General features: G+C 47.3%; 1 protein-coding gene across 3 annotated transcripts in view; it reads left to right on the forward strand.

Annotated features, from left to right (window-relative positions):
• The window catches only part of Nck2 (NCK adaptor protein 2), a 117,017-nt gene extending 102,234 nt beyond the window's left edge, over positions 1–14,783 (forward strand). For all 3 annotated transcript variants that reach the window (XM_026785763.1, XM_005360003.2, XM_026785764.1), the window contains exons 4-5: positions 4,672–5,393; positions 13,439–14,783. In XM_026785763.1, coding sequence (XP_026641564.1) covers positions 4,672–5,393; positions 13,439–13,633 — 917 coding nt within the window. In that variant the 3' untranslated portion in view covers positions 13,634–14,783. The remainder of the gene's footprint in view (positions 1–4,671; positions 5,394–13,438) is intronic.
• The last annotated feature ends 11,263 nt before the right edge of the window (positions 14,784–26,046 follow it).

The raw sequence follows: 26,046 nt of genomic DNA on the forward strand, positions 1-26,046 counted from the left end.
TATATATAATCTTATTCTAGAAAGTTAAAATGTGCCTGTTATTATAAAAAATATGTAACTTGGGGCCTTAAAGCTAACACCTAGGGCCAAAAAAAAAATTGTCACGAAAGTAGAAAGTATTAAAGTGTCATCCTTTTTTAAATCCAGCTCGGCTGTTAGCCATTTAAAACGGAGCTATCTGCTCACAGACCAGAAATACAATTCCACAGTGCACATTTTATCGTGTGCAGGTGACAGACACTATGGCACAATCTGTAGCTGGTCTTTTTTTTAGGTCTCTAGAGAAGTGGCTTCATTGGGAGCTTGGTCACCTCCTATAGCAGGCAAACCGTACCCACCTTGGGCAGCTCTGTGCCAGGGAGGGCTGCTGCCTGGCCTGGGGCAACCCAGCTGGTCCAGTCACCCCTTCTGAGGGTCTGAAACCCACGTCAACTGCTGAGCATATGGTTTATGGCCTTTCTGCCCAAGGCCCTGTGGAGAGAAACGGCATCATCACTGCTCAGAGGTACTACAGGGAGAAATGTCAGGGACATAGGCACTTGCTTCTCCGTCTCCTTGGCAGTAGGCAGCACGACTCAAAGCTTACTACCCACGGCAGGAGCTGAAAAACATTGGCCAGGCTCCTGAGGCCCAAGCATCTGTGTTCTGCCTCAGCTGGAGCGTTGAAACCTCACCCCATCCTCTCCCTCCTCTTGGGAGGTTTATAAGACCTTCGAGAGGACTCAAAAATTGCTACCCAGTGTCCTTTTATAAAGGTCTTATGGAAACCCATTTTCTCCTTCCCACCAGCTGAGGATGTAGCCAGGAGGCCCTACTCTTACTGCTGTGAAACAGGACCCGCCCGGTCTGTGGGCTCTGATTTTAGATTCCCAGCTTCCAGAACTTCAGGAGATGAATTGTTGTAGCCCGTGGTACTATGTAGTAGCAGGTTATTGCACAGGTTATTGCACAGGTTATTGCACAGGTGGACTTCTTCATTGTAAATGCTGCAGCTTTGTTTTCCTGCTGAAAGCAGTAAGCACAGGGCCCTGGAAATGGCTTGTAAGTGTTCTACTCTCAGCCCAATACCGCACTCCTAGAGCAACAGATTTTAGGAGATTGAGAGTTTTCTCTGAGCACAGATCTTCAGTGTAGATGTTAAAACCTCACTCCTAAGACCTAGAAAACAGTGTCTTGCAAGTGTTTTGCTTGGGGATTTTTCGCTGGGATTTTCTCTTCCTCCTTTGTTCTATTTCCTTCCCGTGCCAGGGTGTTCCAGTTCATGCATTATTGAACAGGCTGTCAGGAAAGCCATTGCTTTGCACAAACGTGATACTTTACCTGACCCAACACATAGCTTGCTAGCAGTTGGAGAGTTTCTAATGGGCTCCTTCTAGAGAGTCTCATTCATATGATGTATGCAAAGCAAGCTGCGGCAGCACGCCCAGCTGCAGAGCTCACAGCCTCGGGTCAGGGACGGTTTTAGGAGTAACGTGAGAATTGGAAGGGGAATGGGTTGTTGAACTCTCATGCAGGGTTTGGTTCAGATGTGTGACGTACACTGTGCTGTCAGTATAAGGTGGCAGGTACTAGGCGTATTTGTTCTGGGTGGGATGTACTAAGGACATCAGGAGGGACCTCACTGTTGGTGCTTGCATAGGGAGTTGGCTGTTGGGACCCAGGGAGAAGGATTCTGGAGACAGCACTAGAAAAATCCCTACATGTATTGTAGATGGGGTGAGCAGACACTCTGGTGTGTTGGGGTTCTGGTCTGCCATGTTTTTTGTGGGTTTGCTATTTATAGCCAGTAAATAGGACTCGGGTCCTTGAGAAATGGGCTTGCCTCTCTCATTGAGAAAATGTGTCAATTCTAGGAGGAGAGGCATAGTACTGTGTTAAAATAGTGGATACATATTAGAGTTGAAGTTGTGTTTGTGTTACAACTAAAAGCAATCGGTGGTGGGGGTTTCACGGGAGAAGTGAAACAGTGTTAAAGTGCTGTGTTAAAACAATGAATACATATTAGAGTTGAAGTTGTGTTTGTGTTACAACTAAAAACAATCGGTGGTGGGAGTTTCATGAGAGAAGAGACAAAGTGGGAAGACATGCTGAAAAGTGTGCACACAGAGCAAGGGTATGGGGCAGCTAGCCTATTCCTTCCTCCTTCATGCTCTTTGTCCCAGCTTCCGGGCAGTCAAGGCCGGAGGAGCGGGCTGGTTATTACACAGGCTAGCCTGAACCCAGGATTACAGTTTCTATCTTGGTCCTCACACAGGTGGTGCCACCACCTTGTTGTGGGTGCCCAGCTCCCTGCTACTCCCAACCCTAGGCTACCACTGGTCTCTTTGAGGTCCTCAGCAGTAAGCGGAGTGGAGGGGGCGCAACAGATTATCTTGTCCCAACATTCAGGGCTTCTTGTACCTTCTGTTTTAGGTGACACTAGCTCTACCGTTGGGCAGGTCCAGAGCAAGGAGAATAGTGGGGGAAAGTGGGAGGATGGGCCCCCTTCTCAGCACCCCACGTGACTTTCCCATGCCCGCTCTGCCCACCCAGCATCTCCCCAGCCTGCCCCAGCCTGTCTGCGCTTGCTGTTCTACCCATATTCCTCACCCATGCTACTTCTCCTATCTTAAAATCTCGGGGCTCTGCCCACTTGTAACTGGAAACTCAAGAACCGTTTTCATCATCTTCTACCATAAAAGGAGCCATTGACCTCCAGTTTCAGGCCAGTAGATGGAAATAAGTTCTTGACACCCCAGTTTGCTCCGACAGAGCTGGGCATCTGGTTTATTATGAATTAAATATGCTTTGATTGGGTGCACTGATCTATATATACCACTTCACTGTCTGGGAATGGCCATCCAGTTCCCCTATCTCTCCCGATGTTGTTTTTCTCGCTTGCTTGGGGAGAATTGTGAGCGCTGGGATAATATCCATGGCCGGGATATTGACAAACCCTCCATCAATACACACACAGTTTGTACAGCTGCCTCTTAGATGGCAGAAGGCTTGCACACCTCTGGCCTTCTGGCGTCACTGGGATTGTGGCCAAGAGTCTTTGAAGAGGACTTTGGACCTCTTGTGGCAAGTGCTGTTCTGATCAAAGACATCCAAAACCCCTGCTCAGTTAAGAATACCTTGATTCTGGGATACTTGTGTGTTCCATATGCATCGTCTGAACGTAGATGCCCTTGTCGGACTAAATTATGTCCCAAATCCATATGTTGAAATCCTAACCACCACCACCCCCCAGGACCTCAAAACTGGGATTATGTGGAGATGGGGCCTTTAAATAGCAATTAACACAAGCATGTTAAGAATAGGTAGGCCTTAACTCAGTTTGTCTTATATGTGAAGAGTGACACACACAGGGAAAACCAGGTGAGGATTGAACTGAACCTGGGATTGAAGACCAAGATGGCTCTTAAGTAGAATGGAAATTTAGATTTTGACCTAAATCTTCTGACTTGCTCTTACATCCCCGTGTATATGAACCCGATGCTGTGGTAGAAGAGCAGTTGCCATAGCCTTAACTGCATTGTGTATTCACTCAGACCAGTTTGCATCGCCTCAGATGCTCCTGGCTCTGAACTGGGGCCAGGGGCCCCACTGAATGATGAAGGATGAAGGCAGCATAGCCCCTGCATTAGGACCCGCACCCTGGGCAAAGCAACCCTGAAGACTAGCCTGCTTAGTCTGCAGGTTAAAGATGAGAGAACTCAGCTACCCCTGGAGGTCACTCGGTGTCACTGGGGAGAAGGGACGTCCGCAAGGGACTTCACAGATTGCTGCTAGCAGAGCTGGTGGGAGAGGATTCCCTGAAAAACCGAGGCGTCTTGCCCTGTGCAGTGCATCCCCTGCTCTTAGCCAGTGTTCTTTCCTCCCCTAAAATTGTCTGGAGTTCTACGTTTTAACTGGGTCAGAAGCATGCTTAGGTCAGGACTTCTCAAAGTCACCCTCCTACGTATGGAAAGAAGTGTGCTTCACATTACAGGGCAGTGCTTGCTCACATGTGGCTGACAGAGGTATGCACAGGCAAACCACGGTACTCGCTGAAGATTTTCCGATCCCCTTAAACCCACTCCATCCGCTGGCTTTCTGCGGCCCATTTCGTTGATCCAAGGATCCACTGGCAGGTTTCCTCTCACAGTCTTCAGAGGCCTGCCTTGGACTTAGCTGGGACTGATAATCAGCCCCGAGTTTTGTGAGCAGAGATGAGTTATAAGTGGAGTCGGAAGGTAGAAGGGCCAGCCTGCAGGCAGGGCATAGGAGAGCAGCTCATTCAGGGGAGCAACAAGGAACAAACTGTTCCGGAGGGAGGTGCATGGATGCAGGACAGGGTACCAGCCCATCGATCTTTACATTCATTTAGTCCACCTCCTTACCCCGTATAAAATTACGGGGACCTTCAATGCTGAGCCCCAGGGGTTCTCTAAAGCTGGCCATCCTTCCAGAAGGATTTTTCTCTGTCCTTGTTATCTTTGTGTCATAGACCCACTGGCATTAGTTAATGGGTAAGTATCAGCTTTTCGTCACCCCTGTCTGTACCACACAGCTGTACCATTTCCCCCCCAACTGGTCACTGCCATTTGTAACCGGTCTTTGTGTTCTCCTGGTAAAAACACTTCCACACCTTTGTGGGGGTACAACATGTGCCCAGTGCCAACTGAGCCCTCTGCCCTGTCTTCACAGGCCTCGGAAAGACACGCAGGAAGCCAAGCGCTCGAGATGCATCGCCAACGCCAAGCACTGATGCGGAATACCCAGCCAATGGCAGCGGCGCCGACCGCATCTATGACCTCAATATCCCTGCCTTTGTCAAGTTTGCCTACGTAGCTGAACGAGAGGATGAGCTGTCCCTGGTGAAGGGCTCCCGTGTCACAGTTATGGAGAAATGCAGCGATGGCTGGTGGCGCGGCAGCTTCAATGGGCAAATCGGCTGGTTCCCCTCCAACTACGTGCTGGAGGAGGCAGATGAGGCGGCAGCCGAGGCCCCCAGCTTCCTGAGCCTTCGTCGGGGCGCCGCGATGAGCAACGGGCAAGGCGCACGGGTGCTGCATGTGGTGCAGACGCTGTACCCCTTCAGCTCGGTCACCGAGGAGGAGCTTAGCTTCGAGAAGGGGGAGACCATGGAGGTGATTGAGAAGCCCGAGAACGATCCTGAGTGGTGGAAATGCAAAAATGCCCGGGGCCAGGTGGGCCTGGTCCCCAAGAACTACGTGGTGGTCCTCAGTGACGGGCCTGCCCTGCACCCCACGCACACCCCGCAGATCAGCTACACCGGGCCCTCAGCCAGCGGACGATTCGCTGGGCGTGAGTGGTACTATGGCAACGTGACGCGGCACCAGGCCGAGTGCGTGCTCAATGAGCGGGGCGTCGAGGGCGACTTTCTCATTAGGGACAGCGAGTCCTCGGTAAGTGCCCGACTGCCCCTCTGCTGGGGCCGCACTGCCAGGAGAAAGCTAAGTGTCCAGTTCCCTCATCTGCGAGCGGGTTCAGGGACTCACTCCAGCCCTGGTCTGAGGATGCTCAATGGTCTCTCTGTTTTCCTTACAGTTCATTTGCCTGATTCAACATTGTTAAATATCTTACCAGTTTTATTTACAGGTTAGACTTAGTCGTGTACATAAGAAAAAAAAAACTCATTTTTATGCCGGGTGGCACATACCTTTAAAACTCTGTCTCGAACCCCCCCCCCCCCAAAAAAAACACCTCGTTTTTAGGGTTCTGATCTACCATGGCTTCAGGTAGCTGCTAGAGTTCTTGGAACCTCCCTCAAAAAGGAGGTGACATGACTGGTGTGCCATTCTCTTGTCATCTTCACTGACTATACTTGAAATAGCAAAATGGTATTTGAAGGCACATACGAATCTAGATAAATATTGTGTTGGCACAGGGTCCACTGCTTCCATTTTAACTCAATCTGGGAGGGCTAGGCTGAGATCCTTGCTGCCATTCTTTTTCCTGGATGTGGGGAGATGTGGGAGGGTGCCTTTCAGCTCCCATGAGTGATTTTGGCCCTGTAGTAAGGCTCCCCTTTTCACAGTTTAAAGATGCAGGTTTCCTTTTTTTTCCTGGTCCCTCCCCGGGTAGGAGACCCCTGTGATGACTCGCCTGGTACCATCTACATCTGCGCAATCAGCGGGTTCTCGGATAGCAGGTGCCCGGCTTCTGATGCAGCCTTTTGTTGCTGCTTTGTTATTCTTTGTAAACCACATAATCCCAAGGTTGTCTTGGCTGCACGCAGCGCCGCTGCAAAGCTCGTCCCTGCAAAGCTCTTAAAGTACTTACAAACAGGATTGAACAGAAACCTGGAGTGCTGAGGGAGATGAGTAAATGGGGAATCAGGCCACCTGTCTGGCACAGCAAGTCCTCCCCCAACAGGTGGCTGGTTGTTGGGGTTGTGGCTCGTCGGGACTTTCTGAAAGAAGCAGACAGTTTGACCACAGGCAGCCTTTTCGTGTGTGCCTCCTGGGAATAACCCATTTTGTAGATACCTTCCCAGTGACTCTTCTAAAAACCTACAAGCAAGAATTTAGTCCTGTGTATTCACGTGTTAGCTGGTTCTCCTAGGCTTTGGTTTCGTGTTTTAAGTGCACCCTCTAAGAGCGGGATGCGTGTGTTCCGCTCTGCTAGCCTGGTGAGCAGTGTGCCCTCGTGCCCCGCAGGACTGATCTGAGAGATGCGGTCACAGCCCCTTGTGGAGAGGGGCCGCTGGAGTGTGTTCTCAGTAAGCAGAAGGGGCATCAGACTTGCAGAAACCGAATCCCTTTATGTGTCAGCGGCCTTTCAGGGCTGGCCTTAGCCTCAGATGTTCTCAGGCAGTACTCCGAATGCTTACTGCGTCTGAAATCTGAATCCCGAGATGTCCTGATCAAGCCCAGGGTTCATTGTTGCTGGCAGGACTTCACATGGCTTTGTCCTCACGCCTTGGAAGCTCCGTGCATGGCTCCCTTAGATCACAATCAGGACCTGTGAGGAATTGAGGACGGCGAGATCTCTCCCACTGCAGAGTAGGAACGGGGAAGGCTCTGAAAATCCAATTAGTGTGCCGAATGCCCGGTCTAAGTGCTTGAGAGCCAGGTGCTTGTATTTGAAGTGGCTTCTTGGGAGAGAAGGGGCAAGAACCACATACTGGCATCATTTATGGACAGATGAACATGTCCCCTAGGGTTTCTAGTCTAAATAGGCCTGTTAATTTTCTGTGTCCGCATCAGCAGCCTGCTTCCTACTGATGGAGGCATTTATTATTTACAATTTTTTTAACTCCCTTTTATAGACATCCTTTGTCTTGCCTAACTTAAGAAGCTGAGGTCAGACAGGCTTTTGTTGCCAGCGATGTGTGAGGGCAAACAAGGTCTTTTTGGAATGCGTATTATCTCCAGAGACCCTGATTGGCCTGCAGCCTGCAACTGTGCGTGGCCTCTTTTCCCAAAGATCTCGGGGCTGTTAAACTGTGGGTCCATGCCAAGAACCTGTTACTCGGGGCTCCGAATTGTGTTGTGTTTATCCATGGGTGAAAAAAATGGGCCACGTTCAGATGTACTGTCTTGTCTGTTTGCAGCTCCGTTTGGTGTCGGTGAAAGGCCCGTGCTAATAGACACACGGGTGACTCCCTTGTCTCTTTGTACCTTCTGCTTCTCCCGTGTTCTGTCTCATTTTTTTTACTGTTCTCTTGGGATTTTTCAGGTCAGAGCCTGTTCTCACAGTCAAGCCCAGGTCACACAGAACATTAATTCGCCATCTAATTGCTTGTCACGGGGCTGGGGTGTGTGTGTGGAGTTGACTCTACCACCAGACTAAGGCAGGTGCATTTGGGTCTGGAGTCTCCATTATGGAAGTGATTCTGGGAAGCCTGACTCCTGAGCGGGAACAGTAGCTCTGGGGAACACGTCTTATTGACAGGGGTCAATTAAAATCTGTCTTAGGTGATTTCAAGGTAAGCAAGGCTCTGGATGATGTTCTGTACTGATAAATACCTACTGTTTTTTTCTTTTGACGAATTAAAATCTGCCCATATGTGGTTCATAGAATGAGCTAGAAGTCCAGAGATTCCTGATCATCTCTTAGTGCTTGCCTGGTCCCTAAGAAAAACTGAAATGGTCACCAGGTGGCCTAAGGCAAAAGCTCTGTTTGACCACAGGACTGTGCTTCCTCCCTACGATGTCCCCTTTTCTTCCTGGCCACCCCTGGTGGCTTCTGTGGTAGGAAGGGAACAGCCTCCCCACCCATGGTGATGCTTCCGTTTCCTGGAGTCCCATCAGAGTTTCACAGATCTTGTGCAGATCATCACTTCATCTTTACTTTTTGTGGTAAAACGTCTTCAGGACAGTTTGTAGGTGTACCGTTCAGTCGGCAGTACTTTTTCACATCAATCTTCGGAGCTTCATTGCTGTCCCACAGTGAAACTCTGTTCCCTTTGAATGCTTACTCTCTGGCTGCCCTCTTCCCTGGGGTTCCCTTCCCACTCTCTCTGAATTTTTTTATACTTAAGGGCCTCTTATAAATGGAATTATATAGTGGTCGTGTGCCTGTTGCCTGGTTTATTTCACGTTCATCGGTGGTGTTGTAGCAATGCTTTAGAAATTGTCCTTCTCTAACACTGAGTAATATTACATATCCACTCACCTGGTGATGAGTTTTTGAAGTGTTTCCAGTTTGCTTATTTTTTATTAATGCTGCTGTGATTGTGGTATGTAAGTATTTCTACTTTGATTTCTCTTGTGTATACCCTTTGGTAGGTTTGCTGAATCAAATGGTAACCCTATTAATTTTCTTGAAGACCTACATATGTTTTCTACAGTGATTGTACTATTTTCCATCTCTACCAACAGTGCACTGGAACTCAGATTCTCCATCTTTGGCAACATTTATTGCTTTAAAAACGAACAAAAACAGTCTAATGAATATAGGGTGGTTTTGACCTTTAGCCTTTGCTTTACTTGTGTGTAGCGTGTCTACTTATTCCCGTGGATGCATATAACCTGTTAACGGTGGATGTCTTTCTCAAGTACTTTGACCCAATCTGTTGAAACAGTCTCTCACTGAACCTGGAGCTCAGCTGTTCAGCTCCATCTCCCAAGCTCTAGGGCTCTATGTGCTTTTTATCCCCCTTGGGGGTTCTGGGGATCCAAACTTGGGTGCTCATGCTTGTACAGCCGGCACCTATCCACAGCCACAAGCCACCTCACTGGCTTCGCTTTGGCACGCATCCGCTCAGAGTGGCTTTTGCCATTTTTGTTACGTTTCCCTTTAGAGTCCTTCACTTGGGAGATGTTTCTCAAGTCCCTGCCACTTAACTAAGCCTGGAGTCGTGACAGGAGTGGCAGGGTAAGAAGGTGGTGTTTTCAGTGACATGAAGTCTGTTGCACACACTTTTTAAAGTTCTAAGTGTGTAGTGAGCAGAATCCATTCAGGGGCTCCAGCAGGTGAGAACGCCCTGGTAGAATTCCTCAGAGCACCGTGGTAGCGTGTCTCAGACAAGCAGCATCTCTGTCAGCCACAACACTTGCTGGAAATAAAGAATACCAGGCTCCTCCCCGGTGCTTCCAGGCCCCTCCCTCAGTGCTTCCCATCCTGAGACTGGAGAAGCCCTACCTCGTCGGATGTAGGCTTGTGTGAAGCCGCTTGAACAGTGTTTGTTTTCTGGTAAAATAATAACTTACTGTCATTTAAACTGGGCATAGTGGCTCACTACTGTGGTCCCAGCACTCAGAAGGCTAAGGCAAGGAAGATCACCAAGAGTGTCAAGCCAGCCTGGGCTACATGGTAGGTTCCAGATCAGCCTGAGCTACAGAGCGAAGCCTACCTCAAACAAAGAAAATGTGTCCTTTAGTCGGAAACCGTGTAGAAAGATAAAGGAGGACAATATTCTTAAAGTCTGTACAGTGGACTATTGTACTGGGGAAATCTACCGGGGGTGAGGGAGACTCAGAGCAGGATCAACTTGCGCCCATCCTGTTTGAGGATGACCCTGAAAGCTCTGGTAGTTCCTAGGTTTTAGCAGGTAGGACATGCAAGCTGTTCTCTAGTTGAGGATTGATTTTCCTTCCTAAAATAAGGGTCTTTCACGCAAATGAAATGCGTGCTCGGTGTTGCCTGTGGAGTAAACAGAGGCCTGGGGATTGGAGAAGATAATCCGTGCCGCTGTCGTTGGTAAAAAACACTTATGTCAGTTTTGACCTAAAAATGGGCTATGTTGTGCAAACAGGGAACGCGGAGAACAGTGAGGATATTATCTAGTAGAGCCCATTTTACCTCTCACACATTAGCTCTTCCTTTGGGGATCAAGGAACCTCTTCTTTAGAGAAAAGATGTTTACCCTACTGATGTAGAAAGAAAAAAAGTATCCATTTCCCAGATGAAAAGGGCTGGGGATGGAGGGTTTGATAAGAAGCCAGTAGGCTGCCCTTTCTTTGGGATGGGGGGAATATCAACGAATGTATAGCCCAAAGATGGCAGAGCTTAGTGGTCCCCACACCCGCAGCAGGGTCGTCATCTGGGGACTTTATGAAGGGAGGTTCTCAGGTCTGTGACAGAAGCAGAAACTCCCCCAGGGCAGAACCAAGCCATTAAAAACAAACAAACAAACAAACAAAAAAAAAACGAAGAAGAAAATCCAAAATCTGAAATACGTCTGCAGGCAGTCGGAACCTGTAACATGAAGGGATGTCTCTTGGTGTAGCTCATTTTCAGATTGCCTGAGGAATGTCTCCTCAATCTGAATTAAGAACACTCCAGACTCCCCGGTACTCCTGCTTAGCAGGAGTTGATTGTGTGTCCTTGACTTCATGGTTTCCGCTCAAGAAGCCCATGAAATTAAAAACCCGCCTTCCCTGCTGCAACATTTTACTGCTGTTCCATAACAAACCCACACACGTCATAGTGTCAAATTAAGGATCTCAGATTAAAAGCAAAATTTCCTGTTTGGAAAGTCCTGTTAATTAGCAAACACCAGGCATATCATATGCCAATTCCAGTCATCCCTGTTATCACCCCTGAAAACAAGGCTCCTTTGGCGTGGTTGACTCAAGAATCATCCACATTGCATGGTCTGGCTCCTGGCAAGCTGATGTAGGGAGGGTACCCCCATCTTAGCTCAGATGGATTACTTGCAGAATATTAATAGTGAGGAGCCTGGAACTAAAATGTAACCCCCACCCCCAAAGAGAACCTGGAGCTGTTGGGAGAAGGTTAAACAGCTCCTAACTTGTATGTGTTCTTGTATGCAACTGTCTGATAACTGCCTGGTGACCTTAGTGCCCGTGCCTGGGGTTGTGAGCAGGCTGTGTGTGCCTGTTGGTCAGTACCTGTTGTTCACTTTCCAAGTGGGCCCCAGAAAATTCTGAGGCTAGCTTGTGTTCATCTGTAGGTGTCCTGGTTATCAGGTCAGTGGTTGGGATATCACTGGTCATATTCAATCATCCCTGTTAAATACGGACATCGGAAGGCACTAACCATGGTGCTGGCAATTTGAACATCCCAGAAGGAAACAGACGGCAGCTTGCAGCATTCTTGGGGGTCTGGGAGCACAATAGCTGTGGTAGATGGTGTTGATTGCCCGGTTGGCAAGCTTCTAACTAGTATCCGTCTGTAACTATCGTGGTTCTCAGGTCCTCGGTTGGGCTGTCATATCATTACCTTCAAGCAGCTATTTGATGCTGGAATGAGAAGGCAGCAGCAGTGATCCTGGCAGTTAGAATATTCCAAGGGAAAGCAGACTGTAACTTTCAGCATTACTGAGGTTCCTAGAGCATAAAAGGGTTAATGTGTTATAGATGTTGTTCACGGGGTTTGTTGGCATGCTCACCTGTGACATTGGAGTTCCATGATCTTTTGAAGAAAGTGTCAGGTTCTGTGTCTTACCCACCCTAGGGCTCATGCATGGCCCTGCTAGTAAAAACCTGAGGCCCATTTCTTGCTGGGCCTCCTCCCAGCCATCTAGTCCTGGGTATAGCATGGGGAAAGATAGAGCATAAATTCAAACTGCTGTCGTTTGTCATTCCTTTCTTCAAGCAGCAGTGGCTGGTGAGGGAGCCTGCTGCCCACTGTGTGTTTGAGCTGCCCCAGACTCCTATCCTAGAATGGACTCCTCATCTGCAGTGCTTGGCCACCCCATCAAATAAGTCATTGGGCTTCGTGAACTTTGTGTAGAGGACCTGCTGGAAAAGAGGGCTAGCTACTGGCTCCTGCGGAGAGGTAGCAAGTCCTCAGGGATGGGGAAAAGCAGGAGCAGGCTCCGAAGGTCTTGTCATGGGTGTGGACTGACTGCTTCAGGGTGAGTCCTGAGGGGCAGCCTGGCCCTGCCCAGGCAAGCAGGATTTCGAGGGATGTTGGAGCTTTTGAGAACATCTCTTAGGCAGTAGCTAACCAGGGGACAGAGGACAGTCCAACGATACCATAAGTGGAAGTGAACGGGGTCCAGGGGTGTGAGTCTCTTACTTCCTCCTGAGCCATCCTGCCCTTTTGGTGCAGAAGGACAGGTCCTCCTTTTTCCACCATAGGTCTCGTGCACATCGTCAGCAAGCCCTTCCCGCCCGTAACTCAGCTTCAGCTTTTCTATTTATAGTGGTCTTTCCTGGCTCCACCACAAGTGTGCGAACTCACTCACATGTGCACCTAAGTGCACATGTATATTTACACACTTCACATTCCTGTTCACTTACAACTTCCGCAAGTACACGTTCTCCTTCACGTTGTGCCTCCTAGCTCATGAGCTTGTGAGAACACTTTTTTTAGTAGAAGGAAGTAGCACAGTCGCAATCACGGACTGACCTCCGTACTCACCTCCTTACTGGGTATCGTATAAAGTCATACGATCATTAGTAAACATTGAATCGGTTGATACCTCCATGTAGTATCCTTCCGATTGGCTTTCAATACATGGATGGGCGATGGCCAGTTTTCCTAAAAGCACTAGTATATCCCAAAATATACTCAAGTCAGTAAGGAACTGAACTCATCACAGAATTTAGACTTTTCTCACGGAGATCTGTGCTTGAACCACCATGGGGCCATCTCTGGGACACAGCAAACTGTTTAAAGCACATCCATCGCTTTGACGGTATCTGTTGTTTAAAGAGGCTTAGATTCTAATAGAAATCCGAAAGGAGTGTTTCTAGTTTCCCTGCCTGCCTGAGAGCCATTGTGAATAATTCCCAGTTTGTCAGAAATAATTTGGGGAAATGGAAATCTCCGGTTCTTCCGCCCCAAGGTTAACCCAGTTGTCATTTTCTCTATAATGAGTTCCTACTTGTCAGAGACCCAGAGTGCATATTTTTTTATCCCTGAATCCATGGGAAGCAGAATTTCATTAGTGTTTGAATACGAACTGGAAAGCCCTGGGCTGCCGGTCAGTCTGAGGACCGTGCTGCTCCGGGCGAACACAGTGCTTGTTCAGGCAGACCCTGGTCTCCGCGTTCCCTACGCTGCTGGTAACTCCCTTTTTCTTCCTCCCCAGCCCAGTGACTTCTCTGTGTCTCTCAAAGCGTCAGGGAGGAACAAGCACTTCAAGGTGCAGCTGGTGGACAGCGTCTACTGCATTGGGCAGCGGCGGTTCCATAGCATGGACGAGCTTGTGGAGCACTACAGGAAGGCCCCCATCTTCACCAGCGAACATGGCGAGAAGCTCTACCTCGTCCGGGCTCTGCAGTGAAGGCAGCCACCGGCTTCTCTGTGCCCTGCCCACTGTGGCCCTCGCTGCCACCTCTGCCTCCCAGAGCCCAGCGCTGTCAGCCACCTCCACCCGTGTGGCCTGGGTCACCTCCACTCTGTAGCTCCGTCAGTTGACCATAGCTACCCAGGTCCTCACAGCCATGCCCATGGCCACCACCTCCGGGCCATCTTCAGGTGGTGAGGGTCAAAGGGAGCAAAGCTGCTCACTTTTTTCCTTTATACTTGGAAGCAGTCTGTTTAAATCCTTCACACACACACACACACACACACACACACACACACACACACACACACACACACACTCAAAGACTGGGGCCTGTTTGGAGGGCAGAAAGTCTGTATGTAGTGAACATGTGACCTTAGTACACACACTCTGAGAGCTGTGTCCACGGGTGCTTGGTGCCTCCCATCAGCCATGCTGGTCCAGGGCCTGCGTATATATATATATATTATTATTATTATTTTTTTGGCTCCAGGCTCTGCAGGAGTCCAAGAATGTGCGGATAGCAATACTGGAAACCCTGGGGAGGCGATGGTAAGGGAACTGCCCAGTGCCTTTGAGGCTGTGCTTGCAATAAAAGAGGGGGTTTTTTTGTTTTGTTTTTTGTTTTTGTTTTGTTTTTTGGTCTGCAAAAGAGGCAACAGCGGAAAGAAAGAAAGAAACTCGGGTAATGTACCCCCAGGTGTGCCATCCACATAGGGCTTTTTCCTTCTTGCCCTTCGGCTTGTTTGAATTTCACAATTATGTATTTAATTCTCAAAGTAATATGTACCTGTAGCCGTTTGTTGACACTAATAACAGATGATTAAGGAAAACAGCTGATCTCTCGGGAAGGGGAGCTACCAATACTTTATACATACACACTATATATATATAATATATGTATATTATATATATATTATTTGCTTTACAGGGAAATTTTTCAGGGTTTACAAAAGAGTATGTGATTGGTAGTAACAGAATGTTTATGAAGAAATTGCATTTTCATTTTTTTCTTTACATTTGAACTTCTTTATAGTTTGACTATAGAGTCTTGAGATGGCACATTCCTACGATTGAAGAAGGGGTCTTGAGATCCCCTAAACTTGCATACCCAGTTTTTTGAATATTGTAATAAAAAAAAAAGTATCATGACAAAGCTGTGTGTTTGTGTTTTGGAAGACCTGACTCTCTGGGGAAGGGACAGCTCCAGGGGTCCCAGGAAACTTGTCGCAGAAAGGAGATGGCTTGTTGGGTATGGTGCATGAGGGCCTAAGTTCAGAGCCTCTGCACCCACAGAAAGTCAAGTGTGGGTCACACCAAAGCCAGCCCCAGAGCTCACTGTGTATGCGTTCTAAACAGTCCATGCGCACTGGGATCAGTGAGAAGCCCTGTCTCAAAAGATAAGTAGATAGTAGATGGCCCTCATGGTGACCTGTGGCCTCCAACTGCGTGTGGCGTTGACATGTGCACATATTCACACGTCACAAATGAGAGCGTTCTCGGAGGAGCTTAGCACACTGATTGCTTGTATGTCTTGCTTTCCTATCTTTTTTTAGTAGTGGTGGTAGTATGTATGAGGCAGGGGTGTATGCATGTGGAAGTCGGAGGAGTTGCTTTGCTCCTTCCCCCTTTCTATGGGATCTGAGGGTCAGTCTCAGCTGCTAGCCTAGGCTTGCACAGCAAGCACGTTTGCCATCCGAGCCATCTCAGCAGCCCCTGCAGCCCACACTGTTGTGTTGAAATGCTAAGTCTTAAGTGGCAGAATTCCAGAACCTAACCCAGCAAGCTGCAAGTTCACTTTTTGGAAATCGGTTTAAACGTATGAAGTTGTCAGAGCTTTTAAAGGCACAGTCTCCTGGCTGTCTCTGGAAACCTTGCTGTCTCCATCAGTGTTTACTGTTCAGTTATCTGCTTTGCCAAATGCAGGAGTGTGTCCTCTATGCCGGCCTGGTATCATCCACTAACTGGTCACAATCCTGTGAGGCGACCCCACTGACGTACCCATTTTAAAGGTGAAGACAGGTTATAAGTCAGTTCACAAGGTACACGACTGCTCTCTGAATGAGCAAGAACACTGACGCCGCCCTAAGAGCCCCAGTCTTTCCATTGTGTATTATAGTCACTTGAAGGTGTGTGGCGGGTGACTGAGGTTGGCTCCCTGGTTACAGTGAACAGACCTTGGTTCAGATGAGTGCCATGGGTCATTACCCTCTGTTCTCACTGGTGCAGATGGCAGATGCTGCCGCGGACCGTCATGCCTCAGCTGCTGGGTGTGCCACTTAGGCCTTCTGCCAGCATGACTCTGGCGGGTGGCTGCGCAGCAGTTCAGGGAGAAGCACGCCACTGAAGAGCACAAGACGAACTAGGGTTTCTCAAGGCCTGTTGTCACTGAAGACAGCTGTCTTTGGTCTTGGCCACGCATTTCCTCGTGAGAGTCACCTGGGTGGCTAAGGTAGGGTTCACCAGGGTAGCCCGGGGAAAGGGTTTCACATACAGTGCAGTGTTGCCATGTGTCACGGGATCTAGTCATCATCTTTCATTAGTGGCTTTCCTGTGAAGACCTCATGGAAGAGCTCTTCAGTGTGCGCCTCACCTGGTGCCACCTAGTGGAGCCCGTGTACCCTAGGACCTTTGACTCTTCAAGAGCTGGAAGAAGGCTTACTCCAGCACACTCCAGGAGCCCCTCCTTTAAAGGTCCATACCATGAAGCCCCACAGGACCGTAGGTAACAACCATCTCACCAGACCTTGACAAACCACGTCCTGAGACATTTTCCTCGGGGAGTTTCAGTTTTCTCCTGGTGGGGGTGGGGAAGAACAGTCTCCACCTGAAGATGGAGCAGAAGTTCAGTAGTGGAACCTGTGACTGAAAATGGAGACTCCATCCCCAGATGGTGTTCTCTTTCTCTGAGGATCCTGGCATTGTCCTTTTGGGGGTGGGGGGTGGTTAAGACAGGGTTTCTCTGTAGCTTTGGAGCCTATCTTGAAACTAGTTCTTGTAGACCAGGCTAGCCTCGAATTCACAGAGATCCACCTGCCTCTGCCTCCCGAGTGCTGGGATTAAAGGTGTGCGCCACCACTGCCCAGTGGCATTGCTGTTTAAGAGGAGTTCCTTCGACTGCTAGGCTTCAGTTCAGACACTAGGTTTGTTTCACACAGACACCTCAGGCACTCTAATCCTAATGTAGGAAATGTCTATGAGTTTTCGTTGGGGCTGGTGCTGGGGTTGCACTCAGGGTCTTGGACATGCCAAGCATACACTGCCAGTGAGCTAAACCCCCATCACCACCTTTTTAGCTGGGGGGGGGTGACTTTTTGAAGGTCTTATTATATGCATGTACAATGCATGCTTGACTACAGAGCTTCACACTTCTCTGAAGTCTTTTGGTTTTGTTTTTGAGACTTGGTCTTGCGATGTACCCCAGACTGGCCTTGTGATGCCTCAGCCTCTGAGTGACTCCACTCCCAACTTTTCATCTGCGCTTTTGACAGGCTCCTAGGAGATGCCACTGTAAGTGGGTCAGCCCTCATATGGGTTCTGTTGGAGCCTGCTTGAAGGTTCGAGATCATCTGTCCATGCACACATGTGAATTATTCTAGGCAATCATGCTTCAGCACATCCTTCAAGCCATAACAGCTCCCAGACAGGAGCTGAGCCATGACAGTGTCATAGTTTTCTATCAGCTGGACATAAGCTACAGTCATTTGGGAAAGGGGAACCTCAACCGAGAATATACCTCCTCCAGGTTGGCCCATGGAGCATTTTCTTGATAGGGGAGGACTCCTCTCACTGTGTCCGTGCCACCTATGGGTTGGTGATCCTGAGGGCTGTAAGACTAAGCAGACCAGTAAACAGCGTTCCTCCATGGCCTCTGCTTCAGATCCTGACTGCAGGTCCTGTCTTCAGCACTTATTCTGAGTTCCCTTCATAAGGTGCTACAACTACAAGATGAAATATGCCTTTCCTCCCTGGTTGGATGACCTCTTCTCCCCGAGGTAGACATTAGATGATCAAAATTTGCACCCCAAAGCAGGAGCCAGAGCACCAGGTCTTGTCCTTAGACTGCTCTTGGATGAGGAGATGAGACCCTCTAAGCTTAGATAATGGCCTGAGGAAGGCCCCAGTCTGAAGAGCCAGTGGACTGACATAAAGCACATGCTTATAGTCTTTAACAGTCCCAACACTGTTCAAGGGTTAAAAAAAAAAAAATTCTGCTTGAGGTAATCCCTTAACTGTGAGTCCCTAGAAATCAAAACCCAAATTACATGATTCTAATAGTAAATTGCCCAGAATAAGCATCCTCGTTCCGAAATGGGAGAATAGCAAGGAATGAGAAACAAGACCAAAATTCAGCAGGGAAAGCTCCAAACCCTACCGTTCCATATTGCATGCATCTACAGTGTGTGATGGAATTATCTGAGCTCTAACAGCTTTGGGCAGCCTTTACCCCCCTGACTCATCCCTGTGACATGTGACCTCTCTCTTGGGCCATCTCTGCTCTATACCTTTAACTTTGCACCCATTGGGTCCAGCATCTCCAACCTCCTGGGAATTTCAAGGCAACTTAGCTATCACCTTTCTAGCTTCACACAGTGGCTTTTCAGGGTCTCCTTAAGAAGAATCCAAGGCTGACATGCATCCCCTGGACTCCACAGCTTCCTAGCTGCAAGCCCCAGTGAACTCCTTCCTTGTGTATGTTGAAAAACTAAGAGCAAGTAGGTGACTCTGCCAAATTCTGCCACTCAAGATGCAGTCTGGCCCCCTCTGTCACAGCCACAGTGGCCTCTGCATCTTGGTACTTCTCCTGGGAAAACACTTCTGAGGACAGCTCTCCTCCAGGAGGGAACCCTTCCCCTGCAGTCTGAGAAGACACTTGGGGGGGGGGGCAGCTCTCCTCCAGGAGGGAACCCTTCCCCTGCAGTCTGGGAAAACACTTCTGGGGGCAGCTCTCCTACAGAGGGAACCCTTCCTCTGCAGTCTGAGAAGACACTTGGTGGGGGGGGCAGCTGTCCTCCAGGAGAGAACCCTTCCCTTTCAGGCCAGGCTCAGTTCAGCCCCCCAGCCTTCAAATGAATTTGCAGTTTTGGATGTTGGAGCCTTGCTGGGTCCAGAGACTTAGCCTCAGAGACTTTTCCTACTATCCCAGTACCAAGTGGTGCCGAGCTCCTTCACAGTCACAGCTGCCTCTCTTTGTGCACACTCCTTGGTAGAGTTAAGCTCACTCACGCCCCTCCCCTCAACAAGCTTCACATTTTCTCCTTCTGCTCCCCTTTATTCCCACAAATCTGGATCGAGCATTGAGGAGTGGCTGTGGCACAGCTGTGCTGTCGTGAAATTCCTTCCGCTAAACTAATCAATCCACCGCTTTAGATTTTCGCCTCCCTCATGCTCTCAGAGCACACAAAGCCAGAGTTCATTTTATTTTGGCAGAATACAACACAAATGACCTCTAGCCTGGTTCCCAATTGAGTCTCTGTTTCCCTCATGAACCTTGCCTCTGCTGTCTTTTTCTCTTAGCATCCTAGTCTTCCAAACCCCCACCAGAATGGCCCATTAAATTCTGCTTCTTCAACTTCGAGGGCTTTGCTGATTCACTGCTCCAAACTCTTCAACATTTCTCCCAGGTCCATTTTCAAAGACCTAAGAATCACCCGGTCGGGTTTCACTACAGTGTCTCTATAATACCACACAAAAAGTGGGGCACATACAAGACACAGACAATGTGGCTTTTTTAAAAAAAAAAAATCTTGGAATTATTTATATTACAGATAAAAAACATTTTCAAATACAATGAAATTGTAGCAAAGACTTTAGAAATGTATCCTTGAATATGTGATACTGCTAACATTTCAGATTCAACTTTCCATTTTTTTTCTGCTTTACTGAAAACACCAATAGTAAGTGTTACTCAAATTTACTTTCAATAAGTGGGGTGAAGCTGGAAGCATTAGTTATTCTTGTTAGCATCCCATGTAAAGCCCTCAAGTTGGATCATAAAGCTTGTATGTGTGTCTTAACACTGCAGGGATTCAAAACCTTCCACTTTCTGTCTCAGAGTGTCTGAAGACCTGAAGTCATATCTTGCAAGATGATACCCTTGGAGAGAGATTGTTTTAGTACCTCAGACAAAAGACTTGGCTCTGCTCTTCTTAGCCCTCCGCCTCTGCCTGGGCATTGTTTGAAAGTTCTCAGAAAGTTTCTCAGAAAGAAGCTTGGGGGTCAAAATATTCTACCTAGTAGTGTGCCTATAGTGCATCCATTGAGTAATAACTGATCAGAAATGTCTGTTCTCCCAAGGCAGTCTGAGGATTGGCCCTAGAAGTCCCCTGGCTATGCTAACCCACTCCTAATTTTTTTTTTTTAATACAATCTCAGGTAGGTCTCTACGTGTGGCAACCAACAGACAGAAAAGTGAATGCCTTCAAGGGCTCCCTTGACTTAAACCATTACACCCAAAGTAGACCTTTCAAATCACTCTTAGATTTCCGGCTCTGGAGTTTTTGCCTGAACACCCACTGAAAATTTCCAGCAACTTCCTACCTATTTGAAACATTTTCTTTTCAGTTTCCAAATCAGTCCCGGCAAAGCGTAGGCTCCATTTCTACTTCCTCAGCATTGTCCTCCCTCGGCCACAGCCACACGGACCACGACCCTAGGGATTCCTTCCTGGGAACAGACTTGCACAAAGGCTGCTCTCATAGTTGTTTCTCTCTGTCCCTAGAAGTCCCCTGGCTGAGTCCCTTGGCTGGAACCTAAGCCGCAGCTAAAGAGAAGGACACAAAGGGGCTACTGTGTGAGCTGTAATCAGTAGGAGGCAGTGGGGCCCAAGGCTGACTCCCCACGGGCATCTGCCTGCTCTTCTTGGAGGCTGAGTGGGCAGATCTTCCTGAGCACCATGGGTGGAGCTTCCTCATTGCTGATGGGCGGGGGTAAGGGGTAGGGTGAGGGGGTGCGTGTTACTCCACTGCCCTGCCTCCTAACACTAAATCACAGCTTCTACCTCTGCCTGCTGGCCCAGCTTATATTTCTAGCTGCCTTGCTGTCTTCCTACCTATGCAAAGGTCCTAAGGTCAAGCCCTAGACACCGTAGCCTAACCCACAGCAGTTCTTGAGCCAGTATGATAAAAAATGTGATTGGTCCATGCCCTATGGGGAATTTTAATGTGGAAATATTAGAGATATCGCCTACTGGCCATTTCTAATAATTAGTGTATCAGGAAAAGTCCCTCTCCTCCCCTTATAATGTTTCATGATGCAAATTTTTAGCCAGATTATGGCCCGTTGTCTGGGAAGTAGTTAGGGGGCAAGGCCAATGGAGCCGGGCTAAGGTCTAAGTGAAACTCAAGAGTGAGGATCACAGAATCTACCCAAGTTTACTTTCTATTGCTGTGATAAAACAAAGACCCGAAACAATTTGGAGTGGAGAGGCTTTATTTCAGCTTAGAACCCCGTCATCTAGGAAAGTTAGGGCAGGAGCAGAAGGCAGGAGCAGAGGCAGGGAGTGAAGCAGAGACCATGGAGGGGTGCTGCCTACTGACTTACCCCCCCCCCTGGCTTTCTCAGCCTGCTTTCTTACAGAACCCAGAACCACCTGTCCAGGGATGGTCATCCTGGAAGACGAGGCAGGCTGAGTATATTTTTGATCCCGGGAAGTTTAGGAGCGAGCCATAGGGTAGCGCCGTTTCCTGAGACCTGAACTGATCCACACTGCTGTTATCACAGGTCATTGTAGACACTGGGCCACTTGAAAATGTGGCACATCCGAATGGAGACATGCCTAAGTATAAAATACACACCAACTACAGAAAGAATTAAAACTATTTCGTAAGATTTCCTATTGGTTACATGTTGAAAACATAATAAGTTTGATACGTTTCACTTAATAAAATATTAGTAAATTCATTTTAATCTTTTCTATTTCACATTCAAACGTGTTTCTAACTAGACATTTTTTAAATGGCATGATTTAATCGCGTTGCAATTCTGTGTGACAGTGTTGCCCCGGGCCATTTGCTTGCCTGAGTACTCCAGTTCCACCAACTTGGTCCCCACGTTCTACACAAGTACCACACTCATAATACAGTGGAGTCAAACAATACAATGCTATCAGACTGGAGAAGTAAGAGGATCAGAAGTGAGCTCTTGGGAACTAAGAAGAAGCTGACCTTACTCATAGACTTCGTAGATGTTGAAAAAAATCGTCCAGAATGGAGAGAAGAGGAAAAGACATGATTGGATAGACAAGAACTCAAAACCAAATTACCAAGAATTCTCATATTTCATACAGGGGGAGAAAAAGATGAGGAAAAAAACTGTCTCAACTCCTGGCCCGTCCAGGCTTGAAAGTGGGATCGTGTCTCCCATCACGGGAATTCGATAGCTAAGGCCTAAAACGGCAAAAGGGAGGAAGCTCTGTGTCCTGCTGCTGTTCAGATATTTGGCCTTGAAGTACTGAGAGTGGGAACTCTCCGTGAAGGCACTGTAGGGGATCAGGGAGAAGTAGCGCCGCCCTGGGATCACAAGGAAGACATCTAATCCTACCCCATATCACAGGATAGGTAATCAGAACTAAAGGTATAGCCTAAAAAGACAGACTTGGAAAAGCTTCTAAAACTGTCTTGATGGATTTGAGATGAGAGCAATCCCTAAAGCACAGAATGGCAGAAAGTATGGGGGTGGAAACAAAGGCAGATGTGGCCCCGTTGAAAACAAGGATTACTGTAATGAGTCTCTCTGTCCCTCCAGCAGGATCCCAAATAGTGACACAGAGAGACTTCTTATTAATTATGAAGGTTCAGCCTTAGCTTAGGCTTGTCTCTAACTGGCTCTTATAACTTAAAGTAACCCATTTCTATTAGTCTGTGTGCTGCCACGTGACTCGTGGCTTTTACTCCTCCTGCATGTCCTACTTCCTCTGCATCTGGCTGGTGACTCCCCCTTTCTTCTTCCCAGAGTTCTCTCTGTCCTTAAGTCCCACTTTTTTGTATGTGTGTTTGTTTGTTTAGGGACTAGTTCCAGGGCTTTGCAAATTCCCGTCAAGAATTCAAACACTTGAACCAAATCTCTAAAGCTAGGAATAGAAATCGATGCATTTTCTTTCAGGAACAAATGGATAATATCTTTTAAATGATTTATTATTTTTTATATTATTAATATTTTGCCTGCTTCTAAGTCTGTGCACCATGTGTGTGCCTGGCATCCATGGAGGTCAGAGGAGGGCTCTGTAACTGAAGTTATAGATAGTTGTGAACTGCTGTATGGGAACTGGAAATCATCCAAGTCCTTTGGAAGAGCAGCCAGTGCTTTTAACCACTGTGCCATTGCTCCAGCCCCAATTGGACAGACAATATCATAATCAATATTATATATATTATATATAACTTTTTGAATGAAAAAAATATTCTACTGCTGAACACATCAGAAAATTATATGTATATATAATATATATGGATGATAGATGTACATAAGTGTATTTCCACAATAATATCTGTCCTCTATATCCCCAGATTTCCATTATAGATTAAAAAGTATTTGGGAAAGGATCCTGTCTGTACTAAACATGTACAGACCCTTTTACTTATTATTCCCTAAAAAAAACAATACAGCAACTATTTAGAAACATTTACGTTGCATTGTGGGTTTAAAGTGATCCAGAGAAGCTTTAAAGTATATGATTGATAATATAAATGCATTATATGCAAATACTGTGCCATTTTAAATAAGGAATTTAGAGACCTGTGAATTTTAGTAACTATATAGAGTTACCGGATCTTCTCTCTCATGGATGCGGAGGGTCGACTGTGTCCATAATTCCACAATGTACACTGACCGACTCTTCTGGTCTATTCATAGCATGTATATGTGAATAGAGCAACACAGAGACTATAAAATACAAGTGTGTTCATAGTGGTACTGCTTAGATTACAAAAGTTAAAAGCAACCAAATGTTCACCAACAACACAGTAGTTAGGTAAACTGTGTTGTGATCAGCAATAATTATGAGTGATATGGTTGTGAGAGTGTGCACAGATTTGTCATTAAGTGAATATTCGCAGAAACATCCTAGATAGTGCACGATTGCTCATGTGTACAAAACCATGCAGAATAGGCCTGTATATGCTAAAGTTACGTATGTGCAAACAATGTCTAACCAAGTGCTAGGGTTACAGGTGCATACTGCCAAGAATGGCTTGGAGGTCTGAACTCAGGTCCACACATGCACAATGAGCCCTTTGGTGACTAAGTCATCTCTCCACCATGGGATTAACATGTTTATAAGGCAAATGCCCACAAAAATACAACCCAAGTCATGACAAAGACTGCAGACGCATGCCCAGCTGTGCCCTATGGACCACTTACAGTCACGGGAGGCTGAGGATAGCTACGCGCAGCTGGAGGCAAAGTCATGCACTTGCTTAACAACATTAAGTAAGATTATTCTGTGTCCCTTGCTCTGTTGTCCTTTGGTAACTTTATTGCACAGTTCGAGAGCGTGAATTTGCTTTGTTTTGTTCTTTAAGGTTTTGTGTAGCCCTGGCTGTCCTGGATCTCACTCTATAGACCAGGCTGGCCTCGAACTCACAGAGATCCACCTGCCTCTGCCTCCAGAGTGCTGAGATTGAAGGTGTTAAAGGTGTATACCACTGCTGCTATAGGAGCTGCTGCTGTCGCTACTGCCCGGAACACAAACTTTTTAAATGACAATGACATGTTGCAAAATCAAAAGTTTGGAAACACCTGAGAGCTTGAACCCATTATCCGTAAATCTCTTCTTGTTTGAAACAGTGCTTCCCTGCAGAGAGGACCGTTATTCTGACTTAGAAACAACTTGTTCTTAACTCCATCCACTGTTTCAATTCCTGTGGAAGCATCCTCGAGCAACATAGTTTGGTTTAGCTTGCATTAAAATTCTGCTTAGGTGAAGTCACCCTGTACTAGTTCATACTCAGCTTCCCCTCTCTGTATTCTATTAATAAAAATAAAAAGCAATGTATGTGCCTCTACTTAACCCATTTTTGTTACCGAGTATAATAACTCTATTGTGTTAACAGATTTATTCCCTCTTGGCATGTCTTTTCTGGCTACTAGAAGTGAAACGTGTTATCCAAATTTTAATGAGTTGCCCACCCCCAAGGAATTGCCTGATTTAAAATGAAAAAAAGAAAAAAATTACTAAAAGAACAAAAAGGGAAATGCTTACTTCAAGTTTTAGTTCAGACACAGAGTAACACCTTAAGTGAGCCTACATTCACTTCCACGCTCTGTAGACCAGTGACTGGCTACTTTAGTAGACACCAGAACCCATAGCATAGATTATTCAAGATGCTGGTCTCCACCCTGGAGTAAAATCTCCACTTTTAGTGGAAGCTGAATTTAGAGGGCTGGATGCTAGGCACAGCCCGTGGCAGAAGCAGACAAACGTCCTGAATTTGAAGTATCAAATAACCAATAACCGAACGCTAATTTTTGAATCAGAAAATCCCTTTGAAGACGCCTGACCTGGAAGCTTGCTGGGATTGAGCAATGTTCTTCTTCTCTGTGTAAAATGCAATTGTAGCTGAGCTAAGCCGGGTTTCACTGAGACAACGAGCTGGCCTATTGCACTGTCTCTGAAGCTGTGGCTGTGTCATCTCAAAGGGTCATGCATGCCGAAAATGAGCTCATTTACCCTGGAGCTATCAGTCACACTCTCTGAGTATCCGGAAGACAGATGAGAAAGGCAGTTCAGTGGAGGAAGCCATCAGTGCGGTCAAGCACTCTTGGGAATGACCCGCAAGCAAGAGGGTGGACAGGAGAAAGGGTAAATGAATAAGAACACTTATTGGATTGTGTGTATGTGTGCTTCCTACATATGTATCTGTACACCACATGTGTACCTGGTACCCATAAAGACCAGAGGGCATTGGGTACCCTGGAGCTATAGTTATGGATGGTTGTGAGCTGCCATGTGGGTCCTCTGGAAGAGCAGCCAGTGCTCCTAACCTCTGAGCCATCTCTCCAGCACCCTTATTGGATGCTTTGTAAGAGACAATGAAGGTCAAAACTGAAGATGGACGTATGTATGGGTCTACCAAGCTGTAGCAGCAAAGGGAAGCACAACATTAAAGCCAGACAAGTGTCTTTCTCTCTGTGTGTCTCTGTCTCCCTCAACTCTGTGTTAGAATAGAACAAACAAACTTTGAACAAACTCTGACAGACTCTGACCAAGTCCTTAATGTTGAAACTCCAGCCCCTTCCCCATCGCTGTCACTGTAGAACTCAGTCACCTATTATACATCATCTATCCTGATAGCCTAGGTGAGACAATTTCTGAAGATAAAACAAGCACCTTGTCTAGACAGCTAAAGGAGAGAGAAACTGGGCTTGCATACAGACCCAGCAATCTAATGTCCTGCTTCCCACACCACCTA

Source organism: Microtus ochrogaster, linkage group LG2 (genome assembly GCF_000317375.1).
Source record: "Microtus ochrogaster isolate Prairie Vole_2 linkage group LG2, MicOch1.0, whole genome shotgun sequence".
NCBI classification, from domain to species: domain Eukaryota; kingdom Metazoa; phylum Chordata; class Mammalia; order Rodentia; family Cricetidae; genus Microtus; species Microtus ochrogaster.